This window comes from Gossypium hirsutum, chromosome D08 (assembly GCF_007990345.1).
Source record: "Gossypium hirsutum isolate 1008001.06 chromosome D08, Gossypium_hirsutum_v2.1, whole genome shotgun sequence".
NCBI classification, from domain to species: Eukaryota; Viridiplantae; Streptophyta; class Magnoliopsida; order Malvales; family Malvaceae; genus Gossypium; species Gossypium hirsutum.
In genome coordinates this window covers 36,244,596-36,264,176 of record NC_053444.1, presented here as the reverse complement: position 1 = coordinate 36,264,176, position 19,581 = coordinate 36,244,596, and the positions used below count along the sequence as shown (strand labels likewise).

The 19,581-nt window shown below is 32.1% G+C and overlaps 1 protein-coding gene across 1 annotated transcript; it reads left to right on the top strand.

Annotated features, from left to right (window-relative positions):
• The first annotated feature begins 1,319 nt into the window (after positions 1-1,319).
• On the top strand, positions 1,320-2,818 carry LOC107917713 (remorin). The gene is made up of 5 exons (XM_016846995.2): positions 1,320-1,737; positions 1,834-1,884; positions 1,975-2,062; positions 2,202-2,283; positions 2,369-2,818. The coding sequence occupies exons 1-5, from the start codon at positions 1,578-1,580 to the stop codon at positions 2,561-2,563; spliced, it is 576 nt and encodes a 191-aa protein (XP_016702484.2). The 5' UTR covers positions 1,320-1,577; the 3' UTR covers positions 2,564-2,818.
• Positions 2,819-19,581: the final 16,763 nt, after the last annotated feature.

Genomic DNA, 19,581 nt, shown 5'->3' with positions numbered 1-19,581 from the left:
AATAACTCAACTGGTTGGGGGTTCTCACTCCCAGTCGACCACCATATTTCCATCATAGTGCTCAAGTAATCATCATCTAACAGTTGCATCTTACAAAATTTGAACGGATCTGTAGAGATTGGAAACTTGTAAAATAATCTAGACATTGCCCTTCCACAACGAATAGCTATTTTCGCACTGATCTTCCTTTTCGTTTCTGCTAGCTTCACATTTTTTTTTGAATCGCAACCCTATCTTTGCCGACCTTGAAATACAGAACCAACATCACCTTCTACAATTTTACCATAAAAAAGAACGTATACCAAAAACACCTCATTAGTCATCTTCAACAGAATTTTTGAACTCTCCTACTAAACACAACAATTTCACCATTCTACATATGCTAGAGAACCAAGAGGTGAGGCCATAAAGAATGGCTCCACCAAAATAAAATATTAAATATTAATTTTTATATTAAAAACATAAAAAAAATTACACTTGTAATAAAGTGGTGGAGCTATTTAGAATGGCTCCACTAAATAAAATTTTAATTTTTAAAATTTTAAATATAATTTAAAAAACATTTGAATATCTTTAAAAATAATTTAAAAAATTATATTTAAAATTAAAAAATATTTAAAATATTATAAAAAATAATAAGTTTGAAAAGTCATATCTTTAAAAATAATATATTTTAAATTTTTTATAATATTAAAAAAATAATATTTAAATTTTAAAAAATAATATTATAAAACATTTCAAATATACATTTCAAAATTTATAAAACCAATAATAAATAAATAAATAAAGGAAAAATAAATAAAAAACTTAAAAAATAAATAAATAAAAAACTTAAAAAGAAAAACAAAAAAAGGAAAGGACAAAGAACTTAAAAAAGTAACGTGGATAAAAAAAATAAAAAAATTGTACCTGTTTCAATAGGCAAATAGACAAATAGGCAAATAGGCAAATAGGCTACTGTCTTGGAATTTAGTAGTGTCAAATGTTTAAACTCCTATACTTTTAAAAAATACAGTATTACCTTAATATTTATACAAGTGGCACCATTTTACATGGTTACACCAAAAAATTAAATTTTTAATGTAAATTGCTAACATGACATGTTGGTGGCGGTAAACACTTTGGCTCTACTAAATTTTACTGTAAATTTTGGATTATTTTCATATTTTATCAAAAAAATAAGTTATTTAAATAATTAATTATTTTTTTGGTTATTTTTATAAAAAAGCCTAGAAAATGTAAATATTAATATTTTGATCTTTTAAGATTCTAGATTTCTTTTTCTCTCTGAGCAACTTTTTAAGCCTTTTTTGAAAAAGCTTAATTAGATTCTTGATCATCTCAGAATTTTCTTCTGTGGTTTTCTCCATCTTCGAAAGTTTTAAAGCAGCAAGTTTAGAGTCGCTTTCTGCCAACTCATAAATTACCCAGTAGTACCTACAATACAGCTCAGTTGGTCAATGGAAGAAGTTACAGTTAAAGTCTTTCTCTCCCCCCCAAGCCCAACCTAACTATAATATCTCAACCACCTCTTTTTCGCCACTTTCAGTTTTAAATTCTCTCTTGTGCACGACCACATGGCAGATGTCGAAGAACCCAAGAAGCTTGAATCCGAAACCCCCTCCGACCCTCCGCCGCCACCCACCGAAGCCGCCGTGGAAGAATTCGTGACTCCACCCCCTCCTACTGAAGAAAAGCCCGCCGACTCTACGGAAAAGCCTCCCGAACCCATCGAAAGTATATATCTATATATCCGTTCTTTTTCCGTTTCAGTTCTGCTTCTGCTTCTGTGTGTTTCTTTTTTTCTATTAATAATAATTTGATGATATGCAGAGGCGGCAGAGTCGACGGAGAAGAAAAGCACGGAGGTGTCTGTTGATCGAGGTAATTTCGTTTCTCCATCTTGCGTTTAACAAAATCTTAGTATTTAGAATATGATTAAATTGAAAATTTCCCTCGGCTGTCTTTCTCCAGATGCTGTGCTTGCTAGAGTTGCGACTGAGAAGCGAATTTCACTAATCAACGCTTGGGAAGAAAGTGAAAAAAGCAAAGCTGAGAACAAGTATCAACTTTCTTCCCCTTGCCTTATTGTGAAAATTATAGGAAAACTGATATAAAAATGATTGCATACCATAACCATGCAATTAAATTATGTTTTCTGGCTGCGTTCTTACTCGAAGCTTATTGATATGGTTGAGCAGAGCACAGAAGAAGCTTTCTTCTATTGCGGCTTGGGAGAATACCAAGAAAGCAGCTATAGAGGCTGAGCTAAAAAGGATTGAGGTATTAATTTAATCAAGCATCCTTGGATGATGATGATGATTATTATTGTTATTGAGTATTGGGTGTTGAATTATATTATGAGCAGGAAAAGTTAGAAAAGCAGAAGGCCGAGTATGTGGAAAAAATGAAAAACAAGGCAGCCTTAATCCACAAGGAAGCAGAAGAGAAGAAGGCAATCGTTGAAGCCAAGCGAGGGGAGGATCTTCTCAAAGCGGAGGAGTTGGCGGCAAAGTACCGTGCCACCGGAACTACTCCGAACAAGACCCTTGGTTGTTTTTGAGGATGAAATCATTAGAAAATGGGGTCATTTTCTTCACTTAGAGTTCATTTTGTTCATTTTAAAATAAGTTTGTTTGAGTTTTAATATGGTGAAAGCATTAACCATTGTTCTGTGTGTGTGTATTTCTGTGTGTAATTGTGTATATAATACCATTAAGTAAAAAATTGGTTATTGAATTTGTTAGAAGCAAATGTTTGATGTAATAATGTTGACTCATGAAGGTAATAGATTGAAGTGGTCAATCTTAGAACGTTATATAAGTTTTATATATTGGTCTTCAATACATAGCTTAACAAGTATTATTATTGTTATATAAATTGCTCTGTCCATCACAATTGGGAAACTCCTACTGGCTTATATACTTTGGAAAAGTTATTCATGATGCAAAATGCAGTCACTCCTTTTCAGAGCTTTAATAGCTAAGTCATTGATATTTGCCAAAACTAACAAAGAAAGCAACAAGAAGCACAACTAGCTTCAGAAATTTCACTCTCTTTCCTGCCAAATAAGACGCTATAGGAATGTGGTGCTTTCATTGGATTTCATTTCTGCTCCGTTTCAAACTCCACTTTGGGTTTAAAGAATCCAATAAATAACAACTAAGTCTCTATACTTTTCATATATTTGAAAGTTAATCCTCCTACTATATTATATAATGCTATATCATATCATATAGTATTTACTATATTAATAGTTTATATATGTGTGTGCGCGCGCGTGCGCATCAATGGTTAAACATTATAATATCATATAATACTATATCTTTTATTATAATATAAAATATAATAATAGTTAAATATAATAGTAGTACATTATACATTAATTATTAGAATATATTATTGTTTATTATTATACTAGTTGAAATATGTTTTAAGTCTCTATACTTTTCATACATTTAATTTAGCCCTCCTACTATACCATATCATATCATATCATATATTAATAGTTTATATATGCATTGATGATTAAAAGTTATAATATCGTGTAACACTACATTTTCACTACACCTAAACAGACTTTTAGCGGCATCTTTTGTGGCGTTTGGACGGAAAACGCTGCTAAAAATCGAGCATTAGCGGCGCAAACAATAAAACGCCGCAAAATATCTGGCATTAGCGGCGCTTCTCGCAAAACGCCGCAAAAAGTCAGACATACTGTGGCGTTTTCTGAATAAACGCCGTAAAAGAACATCATTAGTGGCGTTTACCATCCTGCGCCGCAAAATCTCAAGACCAAAATGCATCGTTTTTGTCTTGATGTATACTAGAATTAGTGGCGATTATGAGCAAACGCCGCTAAAGCAAGTATTAGCGGCGCATTGTGGGAAGCGCCGCAAAAATCTTAACGAAAACGCATCGTTTTGGTATCGATGTATATTAGAATTAGTGGCGCTTACAAAAACACGCCACTAAAACAAGTCTTAGCGGCGCGAAAAGCGCCGCAAAATATGATAACCAAAACACAGAGTTTTGATCTTGATGTATATTAGAATTAGTGGCGCTTATTAGAAGTGCCGAAAAAAATCTTAACCAAAACGCAGCGTTTTGGTCTCGATGTATAATACAATTAGTGGCGTTAGGGAAAAACGCCGCTAAAGCATAACATTAGTGGCGATTTTTTAGAAGCACCGCAAAATATCTTAACCAAAACACAGAGTTTGGTCTTGAAGTATACTAGAATTAGTGGCGAAAACAGAAAACGCTGCTAAAGCGTACTATTAGCGGCGCGTTTGGAGAAGCGCCGCTAAATTTTGTTAACCAAAACTCAGCGTTTTGGTCTTGATGTATACTATAATTAGTGGCGCTTACTAGAAAACGCCGCTAAATAATAGTATTAGCGGCGCTTTGCGATAAGCGCCACAAGATATCCACACCAAAACGCAGAGTTTGGTCTTGAGGTATATTAGAATTAGTGGCGCTTATGGGAAAACGCCGCTATAGCATACTATTAGCGGCGCGTTTTTAGAAGCGCCGCAAAATATATTAACTAAAACGTTTCGTTTAAGTCTTAATGTATACTGGAATTAGTGGCGTTCACGAGAAATCGCCGCTAAAGCATATTATTAGCGGCACTTTTTGGGAAGCGCCGCAAAATATCTTAACCAAAACGCACAGTTTTGGTCTTAACCATGCATTATATAATGTAGGTTATTATATATTTAGTTTATCGTATTTGGTTTACGTTTAGGGTATTAGGGATCATTATATAATTTTTATTATTTTTGGATTACAGTTTAGGGTTTAGGGTTTACGATGTAGGTATAATGTTTTTGGTTTAGGGTTTGAGAGTTTGAGGATTAAGGTTCAGTGATTATTATAAGTTAAAAAGTTTATCGTATATAGTTTAGGGTTTTAGGGTTAATCATTATATAATGTTTAATATTTTGTGAATATTAGAGTTTTGAGTTTAGGGTTTATGATGTAGGTTATGGTGTTTTGGGTTTAGGAGTTTAGGGTTTAAGATTTGAGGTTTGGGGTTTAGGCCGCTTTAGTCATGTTAAGAGGTTAATTAGTGTTTTAGGGGTTGATGCTTGTGGTTAACGGTTTGCAGTTTATAATTTAACGTTTACAATGCATGGTTTTGGGGTTTGGGTGATTTAGGGTTTAATGAATTTTTTGGTACCAATTTCAAAAAATGACAAATACGTATTGTTTTTTAATTATTATTATGATACTATAGTTCTAAGTGACACAAATGACTAGTTTACTAATTAATGACGAATGACATATTTATATGTTATATATGATGAAACAAATTATTTAAATATTGTGTTATTTACATATATATATTAATCATTTATATATTCACTTAAAAATAGAGTATATATAATTTTAAAATTATAATACATTATTTGAATAATATAAATAATTAATAATTAATAATTTTGAATATTGATAATATTTAAATTATACACTCTCTAAGATTTATTTTTAAAATTTATAAAATTTTAACAATTGAAATTAATAAATCTGTATAAAATTTTTAAATAATATTATTAATAATATTAATAATGTCATAATTTTAATGTATGAATTAAAAACAATGTCTACAACAATGTAAATAATTTATAAAAAAGCTAACTATTAGCGGCGTTTGTTAAGAAAACGCCACAAAAATATATAAAAAATGAAGTAATACGACACCGTTTCGTTGACGAGTTGCAGGTTAGTGGCGTTTTTTGTGAAAACGCCGCAGAAGTTGTGAAAGTAGTGGCGTTTATGCATAAGCGCCACAAATATTATAATATAAAACGATGTTGTTTTCATAGCAATTATCGATTAACTTTTCCAAATGCGGCGCCGTTTCAGTGTTGGCAAAAATTTTATAGTGGCGTTTTTTAAGGGAAACGCCGCAATAATTAATTAAATTTCCCTATGCGGCGCAGTTTCTGTACTGAAAAATAATTTAATAGTGGCGTTTTGTTAGAAAACGCCGTAATTATATATAAACTTCCCCAATGCGGCGCCGTTTATGAGCTTCATAAATTCTAATAGTGGTGTTTATTATAAAAACGCCGGAAAACTCAACGCAAAACGTCGCCGTTTCGCTTACTGAAAACAATTTTGGGGTATACCCCCAAAGCAATCTTCCGCCAGCCCCAAATTCATCGCCCCCAAATCCCTAAGTCGCCTTCTCTCTATGAATTTCTTGCGTCCAATTAGTTGAATAATCTTCTTGCCCAATTTCTTGAAATTCCAAATCCCTAAATCGCCTCCTTTGTCCTTCTAGAGAAGACAAACGTTGCACAATAGGCCTTGAAAACCTTCAAATTTCAAAGGTTCGATTTTGTTCCGATTCTGCGTATGTAATCTTTGGGTTTTCTAGTCTTTCTTAATTTTATTTTGTTTTTTATTCGTGAATTTTATTTTGATGTTCCTTACTTTAAAAAATTTCTCTTCTCTCTGTATAAGGTTTTCGTTCGTTTCAGTTCATCGTCCTATAGGTACTGTAATTGTTTGTTTTTACTTCTATTTGGGAATGGTTTCATTATTGGGTATGCAACTGATGTTATGTTGTTTCAGTATAGGGTTTAGGTTTATTTCATTTCACCGTTGAAAGTGGTTTTCTTCATCGTCTTGCAGGTACACTGGTTTTCTTTATGTTTGAAATTGTTTTTCTCGAAATGGTTTCAGTGGGTGTCTTCATTTCATTTCATTTAACTAGTTTTAGGCAACGTTTCACAGACAATTGTTGTTGTGGATATGTTTCTGCATTTTTTAGGCATACTGGTCTGTTACTGTTTTTTCCTCCATGTGTAAACTATAGAAACTTTTTACATGGAATGTTACTTATAAATCATCAAATTTGATAAATTTGTCACTTATTAATATAGAATAAATAATTACAAACTCTTCAAGCATCTAAGCTTTTATGTACATTCCATTACATTAACATATCTAAGTACAATGTTTCATGTTTTACCCTCTTCAGTCTTCGATTTGTGATGTGATTCTCCCAAATCACAGGTTCAATCATCTCGAAAAGGCTCTCACCTACATTTTTAAACAACTAAACCGGTAAGAATGGAGAGCTTCGTAAGTATTGTTGGATTATCCTACCTTATCTTAGTCACTTATTAGCTTGAGTCTTTTAAAAACATTATGCCTATTTCATTAAAGCCAAATAATAAGGGAGATTTGTTTCATATCTTATTAGCACATCATTAATGCTCAAGCCACTTGAGATTATTTCATCCCCTTTATTCCATTACATATATAGGGTGGTACCACTTATAATGTTTGTCCTCTTAAAGTGAGCATTCATTTATAGCACTTTTTATGAAACTTTTTTTATCCGAATGATACACATTTTTAATCAATTTAATCACTTAGCTCTTATGGTTTCTCTTAAAAGTCCCTTGTTTCATTTATGCACCAAGTGACCAATGTTAAGTTTCAATTCCACTTTTTTCATGAACAAGTGTTTAATCACTGTTTTTCAAAGCACATTTCTTTACTTATTAGTCCCATTCTTAGCACATATTGCTTATTTCACACAATGTATACCTATTAAGAAAGCTTATTATCACAATTTTAATTCATTTCCTCTTAGTAAACCTTAATAAAATGAAATTGATTACACAGGATCCTAACCGATCACACCAAGAATAACGTGCTAGAAATGCTAATGTTCGAACACTGTAGAAATAGATCTATAATGCACAAAATTGCTATGCCCTAAAGCTTTAAACACAATTTAAAACTGTATCTTCTAACATACACGTGCTAATGACCCTTATGGTATGTCAATTGTATCCTCACTAACCACTAAATTTACTAGAGCATTACACTATTTAATCACTTAGGGTTTCTAGATTTCACGGAATGATCAATTAATGTTTACAACATGTTTTACATGTTCATATATAAATAAAGGTATTTTTTTATTTTACGATATAAAGAACATTTCAAAGTCACATAATTTGGGAGCTCTTAGGTTATCTGTAACCTATATTAAATGTGTAAATAATATTAACATAGATAAATAAATTGGTCCAAACTATACAAATATTTATATATTTTCCTTTGTCATTATCCTTTTTTTTAATTTTGTGCTATTTTAATCAAGAAAAATATATTTTGTTTTATTCTGTTTTATTTTTAATTTACCTAATTAAATAAATTGTATTTAAAGTTATATTTTAAATATTTTATTTTATTTTAATCACGAATATTTTTAGATAGTTAATTTTTTTAAAGTTCAAATTTCATAACTTACATAATTTACATAAATTACATAATTTAAATTTATAATACATAACTTACATAACTTATTAATATTTATATATAGTTTTAATATATATATTTAATATTTATATATATTTTTAAAAATTGATATATTACATAACTTACATAACCTACATACATAAACTTACATATAATACATAACTTATATAACTTAAATTTAGCAATCATATCATAACTTACATACATAAATAGTAATCATATCACAACTTACATAACCAACATAATGACTTACATAATAACCTACATAATAACTTACTTAATAATACATAACATACATAAATTAAATAAGTTACATAATACACAAAAACAAAAACTTACATAACTTACATAATATCCTACATAATAACTTACATAATAATACATACCCTACATAAATTAAATAAGTTACATAATACACACAAACAAAAACTTACATAACTTACATAATATCCTACATAATAACTTACATAATAATACATACTTACATAAATTAAATAAGTTACATAATACACAAAAATAAAAACTTACATAACTTACATAATACATAACTTACATAACCTACTTAATACATAACTTACATAACTTACATAATACACAACTTACATAACTTACATAATACATAATTTACATAACTTACATAAGACATAACTTACATAAGTTTCATAATACACAACTTACACAACTTACACAACTTACATAACTTACATAACTTACATAACTTATTCCTAAATCCTAAACCCGTGCAATTTATTGTCAATGTCAGACTTCAAGAATTAAGAAATGGACCGTTCTTGGATGAATTTGTCAAGAGTTAGCGACGATTATCGAAATGGAGTGCAGAGTTTTCTAAATTTTGCATTTCAATACACAAGCCAAGAGAACATGATTCTTTGCCCGTGTAAGAAGTGTGTCAACATAAACTGGCATTATCGTAAGGTTGTATACGAGCATCTAATTGTTGATGGGTTTGTTCGGGGTTATAAGCAATGACTTTTTCATGGAGAATGCCTGCCTAGTACTTCCTCTTCAAGGATGGATGTATCTTATCCTGGTACTACTAATTACCATCAGTCTGAAAGAGGGGATGACATGGAAGGTATGTTGCGGGATGTATTTAATATGCACAATCATGGTGTGCAGTCGTTCCCAGCATATTTTGTGGCACCTGATGATTGTAATATTGGTGGAACTGCATTTATCGAACCGGGCAGTAGTGTACCTCATGAAGAGCCGAATGGAGAAGCGGCGAAGTTCTACGCGCTACTTAATGACATGAACGAAGAACTGTATGAGGGATCAAAATTTTCAAAAATGTCATTCTGTGTTCGTCTTTTTCAGTTAAAATGTTTGGGAGGGTGGACCGAAAACTATTTGACAATACTGTTAGAGTTTTTGAGAGAAATGTTTCCGTTTACAAAAATCCCTTAGTCATGCAAAGATATGAAGAAAATGATAAAAGATTTAGGCCTTGGGTACAACAAAATCCATAGTTTCCCAAATGACTGCATGTTGTATTGGGGCGATCGAAAAAACCAACAATGCTGTCATGTATGCGGCCAATCCTGCTGGATTAGTCGAAACACAGAAGATGGGAACGACAATGAAAATGATGCACAGTGGAGAAAGAAGCCAGTCAAAATTTTGCGGTATTTTCCCCTGATACCAAGGCTTCAAAGGCTTTTCATGTCGTCGAAGACAGCGAAGTCAATGACGTGGCACCATGATGGACGAACCGATGATGGATTACTAAGGCATCCGTCAGATTCTTTAGCTTGGAAATCATTTGACAATAAATTTCTAGGCTTTGTTAGCGATCCTAGAAGTGTGAGGCTTGGGCTAGCATTTGATGGATTTAATCCTTTCAAAATCATGAGCACTGCGTACAATACTTGGCCAGTAGTGCTTGTTCCTTACAATCAGCCTCCGTGGATTTGCATGAAGCAATCTTCCCTTATCTTATCTATGATTATCCCTGGAGAGAAAGGGCCCGAGAATGATATCGACATTTATTTGCAGCCACTTATTGAAGAGTTAAAATAATTATGGGCTGGTGTCGAGACATACGATGTGCTGAGAAAGGAGAACTTTAATTTACATGCAGCTTTAATGTGGACCATTAATGACTTTCCCGCTTATGCCAATTTATCTGGTTGGAGTACCAGGGGTCGTTATGCGTGTCCTTGTTGTTCTACACAAACATGTTCGCAATGGTTGTACAATGGGAAGAAGTTCTCTTACATGGGGCATCGTCGGTGGTTACCAAAAAATCATAGATTTAGATTTCAGAGTTCTGTATTTGACGGCACCGAAGAGTTCAGAGAAGCTCCTTCACAGACCAGTGGCTCTGAAATCTTGTTCATGTTCGAAGATATGAATTTCATTTATGGGAAGATGAACCAACCGCCAAACACACAAAGAAATAGAAGATCAAATGATGAAGCTGATGATGACTCTGATGAAGAGGATGATCCTAATGAGGCGGACTTGTGGAAAAAAAGAAGTATTTTTTTTGAGTTGCCTTATTAGGAGCACCACCTATTACGACACAATCTTGATGTTATGCATATTGAGAAAAATGTCTGCGAGAACATTGTCGGTACAAATTTGAATGTAGATGGAAAATCAAAAGACAATCTTCAAAGTCGACTTGATTTAGTTCAGATGGGAATTCAACCTGATCTTCATCCGAATCCACTTCTGAATGGGAAATATCGGTTGCTGCCTTCTATTTTCTCGATGTCCAAGACGAAGAAAGAACTGTTTTGCATGGTGTTGAAGGATATAAAGGTTCCAGATGCGTATGCATCAAATATATCTCGATGTGTTAGTGTTAAAGATCAAAGATTATATTTGCTAAAATCACATGACTATCACATCTTGATGCAAGATTTACTGCCAGTCGCTCTACGATGTTGTATGTCCAAGAAGGTGACGTCTTGTATAATTGAATTATCCAATATAATGGAAGCCATTTGTGGCAAAGTTTTGGATGTTCAAGAACTTCAGAAGGTACAGGATCGAGCCGCTTTGACTTTACGCAACATGGAGAAAATCTTCCCACCTTCCTTCTTCACCATTATGGTTCACTTGATAATCAATCTCCCACACGAAGCAATTCTTGGCGGACCCGTTTTCTATCGATGGATGTATCCCATAGAAAGGTGTTAATTAAAATTTTTAAAATTTTCCTTCATTCACCTCTATGTCTTTAGTTACAACTTTTGATAATGTTGTATATTGTGTTTAGGTTCCTATCCAAATTAAAGTCTTACTGCCGCAACAAGCGATATCTGCTACTTGGCAGAGGAATGTATGACCTTCTGCTCAAGATATTTGGAAGATGTCGAAACAAGGTTGAACAGACCAAATAGGAATGCTGGACTCACGGACCATAACTTAGCCGATACTTATTTGTTCCAAAGTTTTAGAGAACCAATTGGCAAAGTTGAAATTGCAGAATTAGATCATTTATCGTGGGTACAAGCACATCGATATGTTTTGTTTCACCACGAATCAATGGAACCTTTACGGAAGTAAGTTCTACAAATTTGATAAATATTTATCAAACTAAAAATTGTTTATCTTCTAACAAAGTGAACATTTTTTTAACATAGTGAGTACAAACAAATATTGAGATCTCGTTCGCGCTCCCGAAGAACACAACATCGAGATATCAATAAATTGTTTACAGAATATTTTTATGAATGGTTAAGCCAAACGGTATGCAGTTAGAGCTTCCACTTACAAATAATAATGTTTTCTCATAACATTTTTAATTACTCAGTTTACTTTCCATTCAATAGGTTTGGAGTGGGAAGAACATAAACGACGAAGTTAAATGGCTTTCCCAAGGTCCAAATCGAGTGGTTAAAAGATATAGTGCGTTCCTCATCAACGGATTCAGATTTCATACAAAATATCACGAGAGGTTGAGGAGAATGCAAAATTATGGAATAGTTGTTAATTCTGCAATTACAAGTTATGCTAGTGCTAGGGACAATAATCTTGTCGAGGGAAATGTGGAATATTTCGGACATCTTACTGACATAATTGAGTTGGATTACTACAGCAAATGGAAAGTTGTCTTATTTTGAGGTGATTGGGCTGATGTTAATACAGCTCGTGGAATTAAGCAAGATCAATTTGGTTTTACAATGGTGAACTTTGACCGATTGATTCACACAGGACAACAACTGATAGATGAGCCGTATGTATTCTCATCTCAAGTCAAATAAGTTTTTTACTCAAAAGATCCAACTGATAAGGGTTGGTATGTTGTACTCCGTAACATCCCTAGAGACTTGTTTGACATGGGCAGTGGAAGTAGAGATAACATCGACGACAGATCAAAAACATTGCCCTTTCCAGAACAAAACTTAAACGATAATATCCCTAGTTCTAGTGCACAATTTCAATGGGTTCGTCAGGATACAGATGAAGATATTTACGAATAATGATGTAGTAAGATTTTACGATTGTTTAATTATATGTAATATCATAATTTAAATCTTGGTCTTATTATATATTTCAACTATTTTATATGTGCTGTTATTATTGTAATTAGTTATTAAGTTTTCAACTATTTTATGTGTATTGCAGATAAAATGCCTAGAAGAAAAATTCTAAGGGGAAGCATTGTTCAAAATGATCCAAACTCGACAGAAACAAATAGTATTGAACAACAGACAACAATTGGATCTTCGAATGTTCCGATTACACCTGAGGATCCTACAGAAGTTCAAAGTAGTTTTACATTTAATTTACATGCGTGTTGACTTATAACTGATTTATTTTTCAAATTCTTGTATTATAATATACCATTTGTAGCTAAAAATGGTGGGACACGCAGAGGTCGAGGACGTACGTTACTTAGAGAGTTATACGAGTTAGATCCAGTCGAGCGTGTCAAAGTTGGACGAAAAGTTTTGGTCAGCCTGTTGGATCAGAAGCTCGACTTTTAGCAAGATACATAGGCATTTTAGCACGAAATGCGAATATGTTGCCTATCAACTACGAGTCATGGCATCAAATGCCCGATAGTAACAAAAACCAAGCCCTCGATAATATTAAGGTAACAAAATGTTAATGTCATCTGTAATGCTGGGGAAATAGTTTCATTTATATTTACTTTATTAACTTGTGTTTTTTATAGGCGAGGTTTTCTTTAGAGGTCTCGGATGCTTATGTAAAGAAGGCATTGGGAAAAAGATGGAGAGACAATAAAATTACTTTGAAGAAAAATTATTATAAGACAAAAACAACCCTCGATGAGAAATTACAAAATGTCCTGCTGGGTATGTTGAGGTACCAATGGGAAGATGCGGTTAGATTTTGGCATTCGAAGAAAGGCGAGGTATGACGTACTTCCAAACTATTGTAATTATTTTGGTTTATAGTATTTACTATTTACGTACTAAAAATTTCATAACGTAGGATCGTGAACAAGTTGGAAAAAGCAGCAGGCAGAAACAAAAATTCACTCACACATCCGGGTCGAGAAGTTTTGCATGTGTACCAGAGGCGGAGGTATTTTTAATTTTTTAATATTGTCAAATATGTATAACTTTCCATTAAATAATATTTTTACTACTATATTGTAGGAACTGTCGTCTGGTCAAAAAGTTGGACACCTTCAACTTTTTGAAATTACACATAGGAAGAAAGATGGATCTCTCATGACTCCTGAAGCTGGTGAAATAATGGTACGTTTACTTAATACGATTTGACTTGTTTTAGTTATTTATAGTGTTTATTTTCTAATGGTTTAATTCATTACTTGTAATGCGACTATTGTTATGTTGCATATGTTTTTTAATATATATTGCGCTCCTAACTATGTGATTTATTTATTAGGAAAAACTAAAGGATAAAAAGGCAGAGTACGAAGCGATTGCTTCTAGTGATAGTTTTGGTCATCCTGAAGACATTGATAACCAGATTATTACTGAAGTTTTGGGTCCTGAAAGGTATGGTCGGGTTCGATTTCAAGGATCTTTTGTTAGCCCAACCCAATATTTTGGATCCAGCTCGCAGCAATACATGGCTTCAGGGAGTCAGGCTCAAGCTGAAGTTTAGAGGTTAAAAGACCAGATGACTCAGATGCAAGCGACCACAGCTGAGGTTCAAAGGAAATATGAAGAACTCCAGCTACAACTTAAAGTAGAGGCGGAAGCGAGGGAAGCAGAAGCTGCAGTGAGAGACACAGAAGTTCAAAAGAAATATGAAGAACTCCATTTACAACTTAAAGCTGATGCAGCATCGAGAGAAGCAGAGCAGAGCAGAAAGTACGACGAACTCCAGCATCAGCTTCAGAGTATGATGAAGATGTTTCAGTCGCAACTTTCGCCGTCATAGTGTATTGCATAAATATTTTTATCATTTTAACTTTTAACATTTTTGCAAAAATAATATAAATTCACTTTTATTTATTGATATTAATATTATTTTATTCGTTTAATTTGAAATATTATATAAATTTATTGCTTTTGGCTGGTTTAGATCTGGTTGTTTTTGATTTGTTGCTACAGGAGGGCTGAAAAAATGAAAAATTTAATTTAAAAAAAATTCCAAAAATAGTGGCTTTTTTGTACAAAAGCGCCGCGAAAGATTATGATCTCTAGCGGCGTTTTTTACAAAGCGCCGTTAAAGAACATGTTCTTTAGCAGTGCATATACACAAACGCCGCTAAGGAACATGATCTTTAGCGGCGCTTAATAAAAAACGCCACTAAAGATCATGTTCTTTAGTGGCACTTAGAAAAAAACGCCGCTAAAGATCATGTTCTTTAGCGGCGCTTAGAAAAAAACGCCACTAAAGAACATGATCTTTAGCGGCGTTTTTGTTTGTAAACGCTGCAAACGTTTGCGACGTTTTCGTTAGCAAGCGCTGCAAATACCTTTAGTGGCGTTAAAAAGCGCCGCTAAAGACCTGTTTTGGTGTAGTGTTTTTTTATTATAATCTAATATTATAGTAATAGTTATATATGTATTAATATTTTTAGTAATATTTATATATTATAATATTATTTTATGTATTAGTAATATACTAACTTAGTAAATCGGTTAAGTTAAATAATCAATTTCGATTTCAATTTTGATCATAGTTATATAGTATATTATTATATTGTCATTAAAGTTTAATTTTATATATTTTAATAATTATTAATTTTATATATTTAGTATACATATATAATTATAATATTAAAAATATTTTATATTAAATTAATATTTTAAAAAATTTATTTTACTTTATAATTTAATAGAAAAATTATTATTAATTATTTTTCCTATTAATAAAATTTTAATATAAATATGCAATACTTATGAATGCATTTTCAAAAAAAAAAAGAATTATCATATATTTATATTTAAGTTATATCATAAAATTATATTAATTATCTATTATGGTTGTTCAATAATAAAGTCAGGCTTTTTCGGGCTTTAAGTCGGATTTATCTCGGGCTTGGGACAAATAAGTCTCAAGCTTTCTCAATCTTAGGTTTTGTTGGGCTTGGGCTTTATTGGGCTCAAATTTTATCGTGCTCTGATTTGTTAAAGGCTCTGGCTTTCTCGAACTTGGATCGTTACGGGCTCGGATCAACATGGCAAGCTTTCGAGCTTAGGCCTATTTTGCCAACTCTACCAATAAAAAGTATCAACTTAGCTAACATTTTCCAAATTTAAATATGCATTTAGGTCCAAGTTTTATGGCGTAAGATATATTACTATTATTACTTGATGCTTAGCATTAAAAAATACACTATTTGAATTTGATATTAGTAGATGTAACAACTTATACCCGACTCGATCGCCGAGTCCGAGCTATAGGATGTCACGACCCAACTTATGAACTAAGTAGTTCTTTCATTATTATTATTATTCACAATAATAAATCAAATAAAGACAAGGAATACAATTGATTTTGTTGTTAAGTAAATTAAATCTTACCAAGAATCTATGTCGGATAAGCTTAAAATTTATATACATCAATTTCAGTAATAGACTTCAGCTTATATTAATAATCACCTAATATTTTGACTCATTAGTTTTATTTACAACAAAGACCCTAAGACTCCGCTTCTAGGTCACCCCACTGTATGCAAGTTACAATTAAGAACAAATTTCCCGATACGTGGTGAATTCTGGCTTGGTCCTTCATTGAACTTCCAAAAATCCCTATCTACCTTCAATGCATAACACACAAGTAAGTCCTAAAGAACTTAATGAGTTTTCGTATCTTATTACCACAACACTAATGCGAATGCACTTCGAGGCAGGAACTTCATGACGATTTTGTCAACATTAAGACAATACACCATCCTCTTTGTCATAGTAGATGATCCCTTGAAGGTTTCCCTTCTAATTCCCTTTTTAATTAATTTCCTTCATGGCTCTTCAAACATTTATTTCTTCAAGAAGAAAACCCTCTATAATAGCCCATTTTAGTGGTGTCGAAATAGTGGTTTCAAGACCATAATTTTGATAAGTGAGTTAATATTTTATTATTTATTATTTATAGGAATATTAAAATATTTTATTATTTTGAGAAGTGGTTTCAAGACCATAATTTAAAATTTGGTTAGAAAATTTTAACGTTCAGATAGTTAATTATATAAAAAGAACTAATTAATAAAAGCTACAAAAGTTAGTTTCTATTAGCTAAAGGTGTTAAATTGCTATAGAAATGTGAATTAATGGACTTAAATGGTAAATATACCATATAGATAGATAATGTACAGTTATGGATATTCTTTTGTTAATTGTTAAGTTAATTCTTAAGGGTAATTTGGTAATTAATTAAATTATTACATAATCAAATAGGGAAAATGCTAGCATTTTCTTCCTTTCTTTGTTTTGACCAAAAAATCACCATTGTAGCTTAAAGATCATTCTTCCAAGCCTTGCTCTTCATGCATGATCAAGAAACAAATCAACCAGACATAAATCGTAGAAAAGTAAAGTTAGCGGAATAGTCGTCGGCGTCGTGTTCGTAACCATTTTTATTTAGGTAAGTTCATATATTGTTTAAACCTATTAATTGTTTCGTTTGGTAACATTTTAATTATTATTCATGTTAGGTATAGTTAAATTGAATGATATATGTTGATTAGTGATTCTGGACTAAATTGCGATGTTGATTAAATTGATGATTATGCTTGGAAAATGTGAAATACATGGATGTGTGCTTGAAATGGTATAATGGAAATTAAATTAAATTATTTGAATATGTAATGTGGCCTGTATGAACCTCGTGAATACTTAGGATACAAATGACATGTTATTAGGGGTTATTTACATTTTTGGGTGCTTGTCGTAGATATCCTACTGATGGTTGAGGTCCTGCATTTCTTGCGGGTTCTCTACAGCTCGTATGAGCAGCATCGTATAGCCTAACATCCCAACCCACAACTCATGTGAGCGTAGATGGTTACAATCACAACTTGGGAGAGCATTTTCCCAAGTATTCGATGTTATTTCATTTGGTTCAACGGGTAATAAAGGCTTAAACGAATGAACTTATTTATATGAAATGTTATATGATCTTGATAGATAAAATGGAAAAATGTTGGTATGAATGCTTTGAAATGAAAGAGTGATGCTTATTGGAGATGTGTTTAATGAAATGTATATTTGACATGTTTAGTATAACATGTTCCATGATATGTTGAGATTGTAGGTTTCATTGTTGCACTTACTAACCTTATAAGGTTTGTGTTTTATAGGAAAGAAATATATGCTCATGATCTAATTACTGAATCTATGCAAGAATGGTTTGAATAAATACATTTCGATAAGTTTAAGTTTACCTTATATGAGCCTACTAAGCACTGGTTGCTTACACTAGTTGTTTTCTTTCCTTTTAGATCATCAGAAATCTCGGTCAGTTGGAAGCAAGTCAGAGCATTCACACTATCCATTCTTCAACTTGATAGAAGTTTAATCATTTTGAAGTTGGGTTATGAATGAAATGTACTAGGAGCTTTTAAGTTCTTTTGTTATGATAATGTTGTTTAAACTTTGGTTTAAGTATACTTGTGGATGTTGTAACAGCTCGTTTTCAGTGAAATCGGAATAGTGGTTTCGGGACCACAAATCTGAGGTCAAAAAATTTATTTTAATATTATTTTAACATCCACAGCATGATAGTATTATAGTAAAAAATCTCGTTAAGAAATTTTACTGTTTGTATGCTCAATTTGTGAAAAAGGACTAAATCGTGTAAAGTGCGAAAGTTGTGTTCTATTAGCTAAAGGTGTTAAATAGCTATAGAACCTTAAAGTTGAGGTCCTTATATGGTAATTAGACAATTAAATGAGTTAGTGGATGTGCATGTCTTGGTAATTGAGTAATTTTTAAAGTTAGGTAAAGGTAATTAAAGTTAAATTAAAAAAAAAACAAAGAAAAATGGTCATCTTCATGTTTCTTTTGTCAACCAAAAATTTCAGCTACTTAGAGCTTTGGAGGGCTTGAAAAATCTGCAAAGAAAATCCCTTGCATGTAAGTGTTATCTTGTCCCGTTTTTGTTTATTTTTATGTTTTCGGGATAGTTGTAGCTTAAGCTAGCTAAATAAGGGACTAATTTGCAATATGGTTCAAAGACTAGGGTTTTTCCATGAGATAATTTTAATTTTTCTTGAAGTTTAATGAAAGAAAATGAATCTTTTCTGTTAAATAAACAACTTTTATTAAGTGATTTTTAATGAAATTATCATATAGGGGTTAAATTGAGAAATGTAAAAATTATGTGGTAAATATGTGAAATTGTGAAATGTATGGGCTGCTATGAGCATGTATTAAATTTGACTAGGCTTAGATGTAGATGAAATTGCATGAATTTCATTTTACAAGCCTAGGGACTAAATTGAAAAGAAATCAAAAGTATAGGGGTAAAATGGTAATTTTCCATAACATGAATTTTGAATTTAATAGAATAGAATAAAGATTAAATTGGTTAAATTTGATTATATAGATCAAGAAAAACAATATACGGAATTAGATCGGGGGAAAGATAAAGTCGAGGATTAAACGATCGTATTTTCGTCGTACGAGTTTAAGGTAAGTTTGTGTAATTAAATTGCATATTTATATGCTTTAATTGAAATATATGCATGTGAATGGTTTAATTATTATGTATAATTATCATAACCGACGACATACAAAGAATACCGAGCCTCGTTTGAACCTTAGAAATTCGTAGGATACAAATGACATGTCATTAGGGTTACCTATTCTAGCTCTTAAGAGCTTACCGATACTAAGCTCGTATGAGATACCGTTATTCAGCTCGGAAGAG

What these genes read in the sequence shown, in the direction of transcription:
- LOC107917713 (XM_016846995.2), top strand. Translation starts at nt 1,578, where the DNA reads ATGGCAGATGTCGAAGAACCCAAGAAGCTTGAATCCGAAACCCCCTCC. An exon ending in GCCTCCCGAACCCATCGAAA is followed by an intron (nt 1,738 to 1,833) that starts GTATATATCTAT and finishes GATGATATGCAG; the next exon opens with AGGCGGCAGAGTCGACGGAG. An exon ending in CTGAGCTAAAAAGGATTGAG is followed by an intron (nt 2,284 to 2,368) that starts GTATTAATTTAA and finishes TATTATGAGCAG; the next exon opens with GAAAAGTTAGAAAAGCAGAA.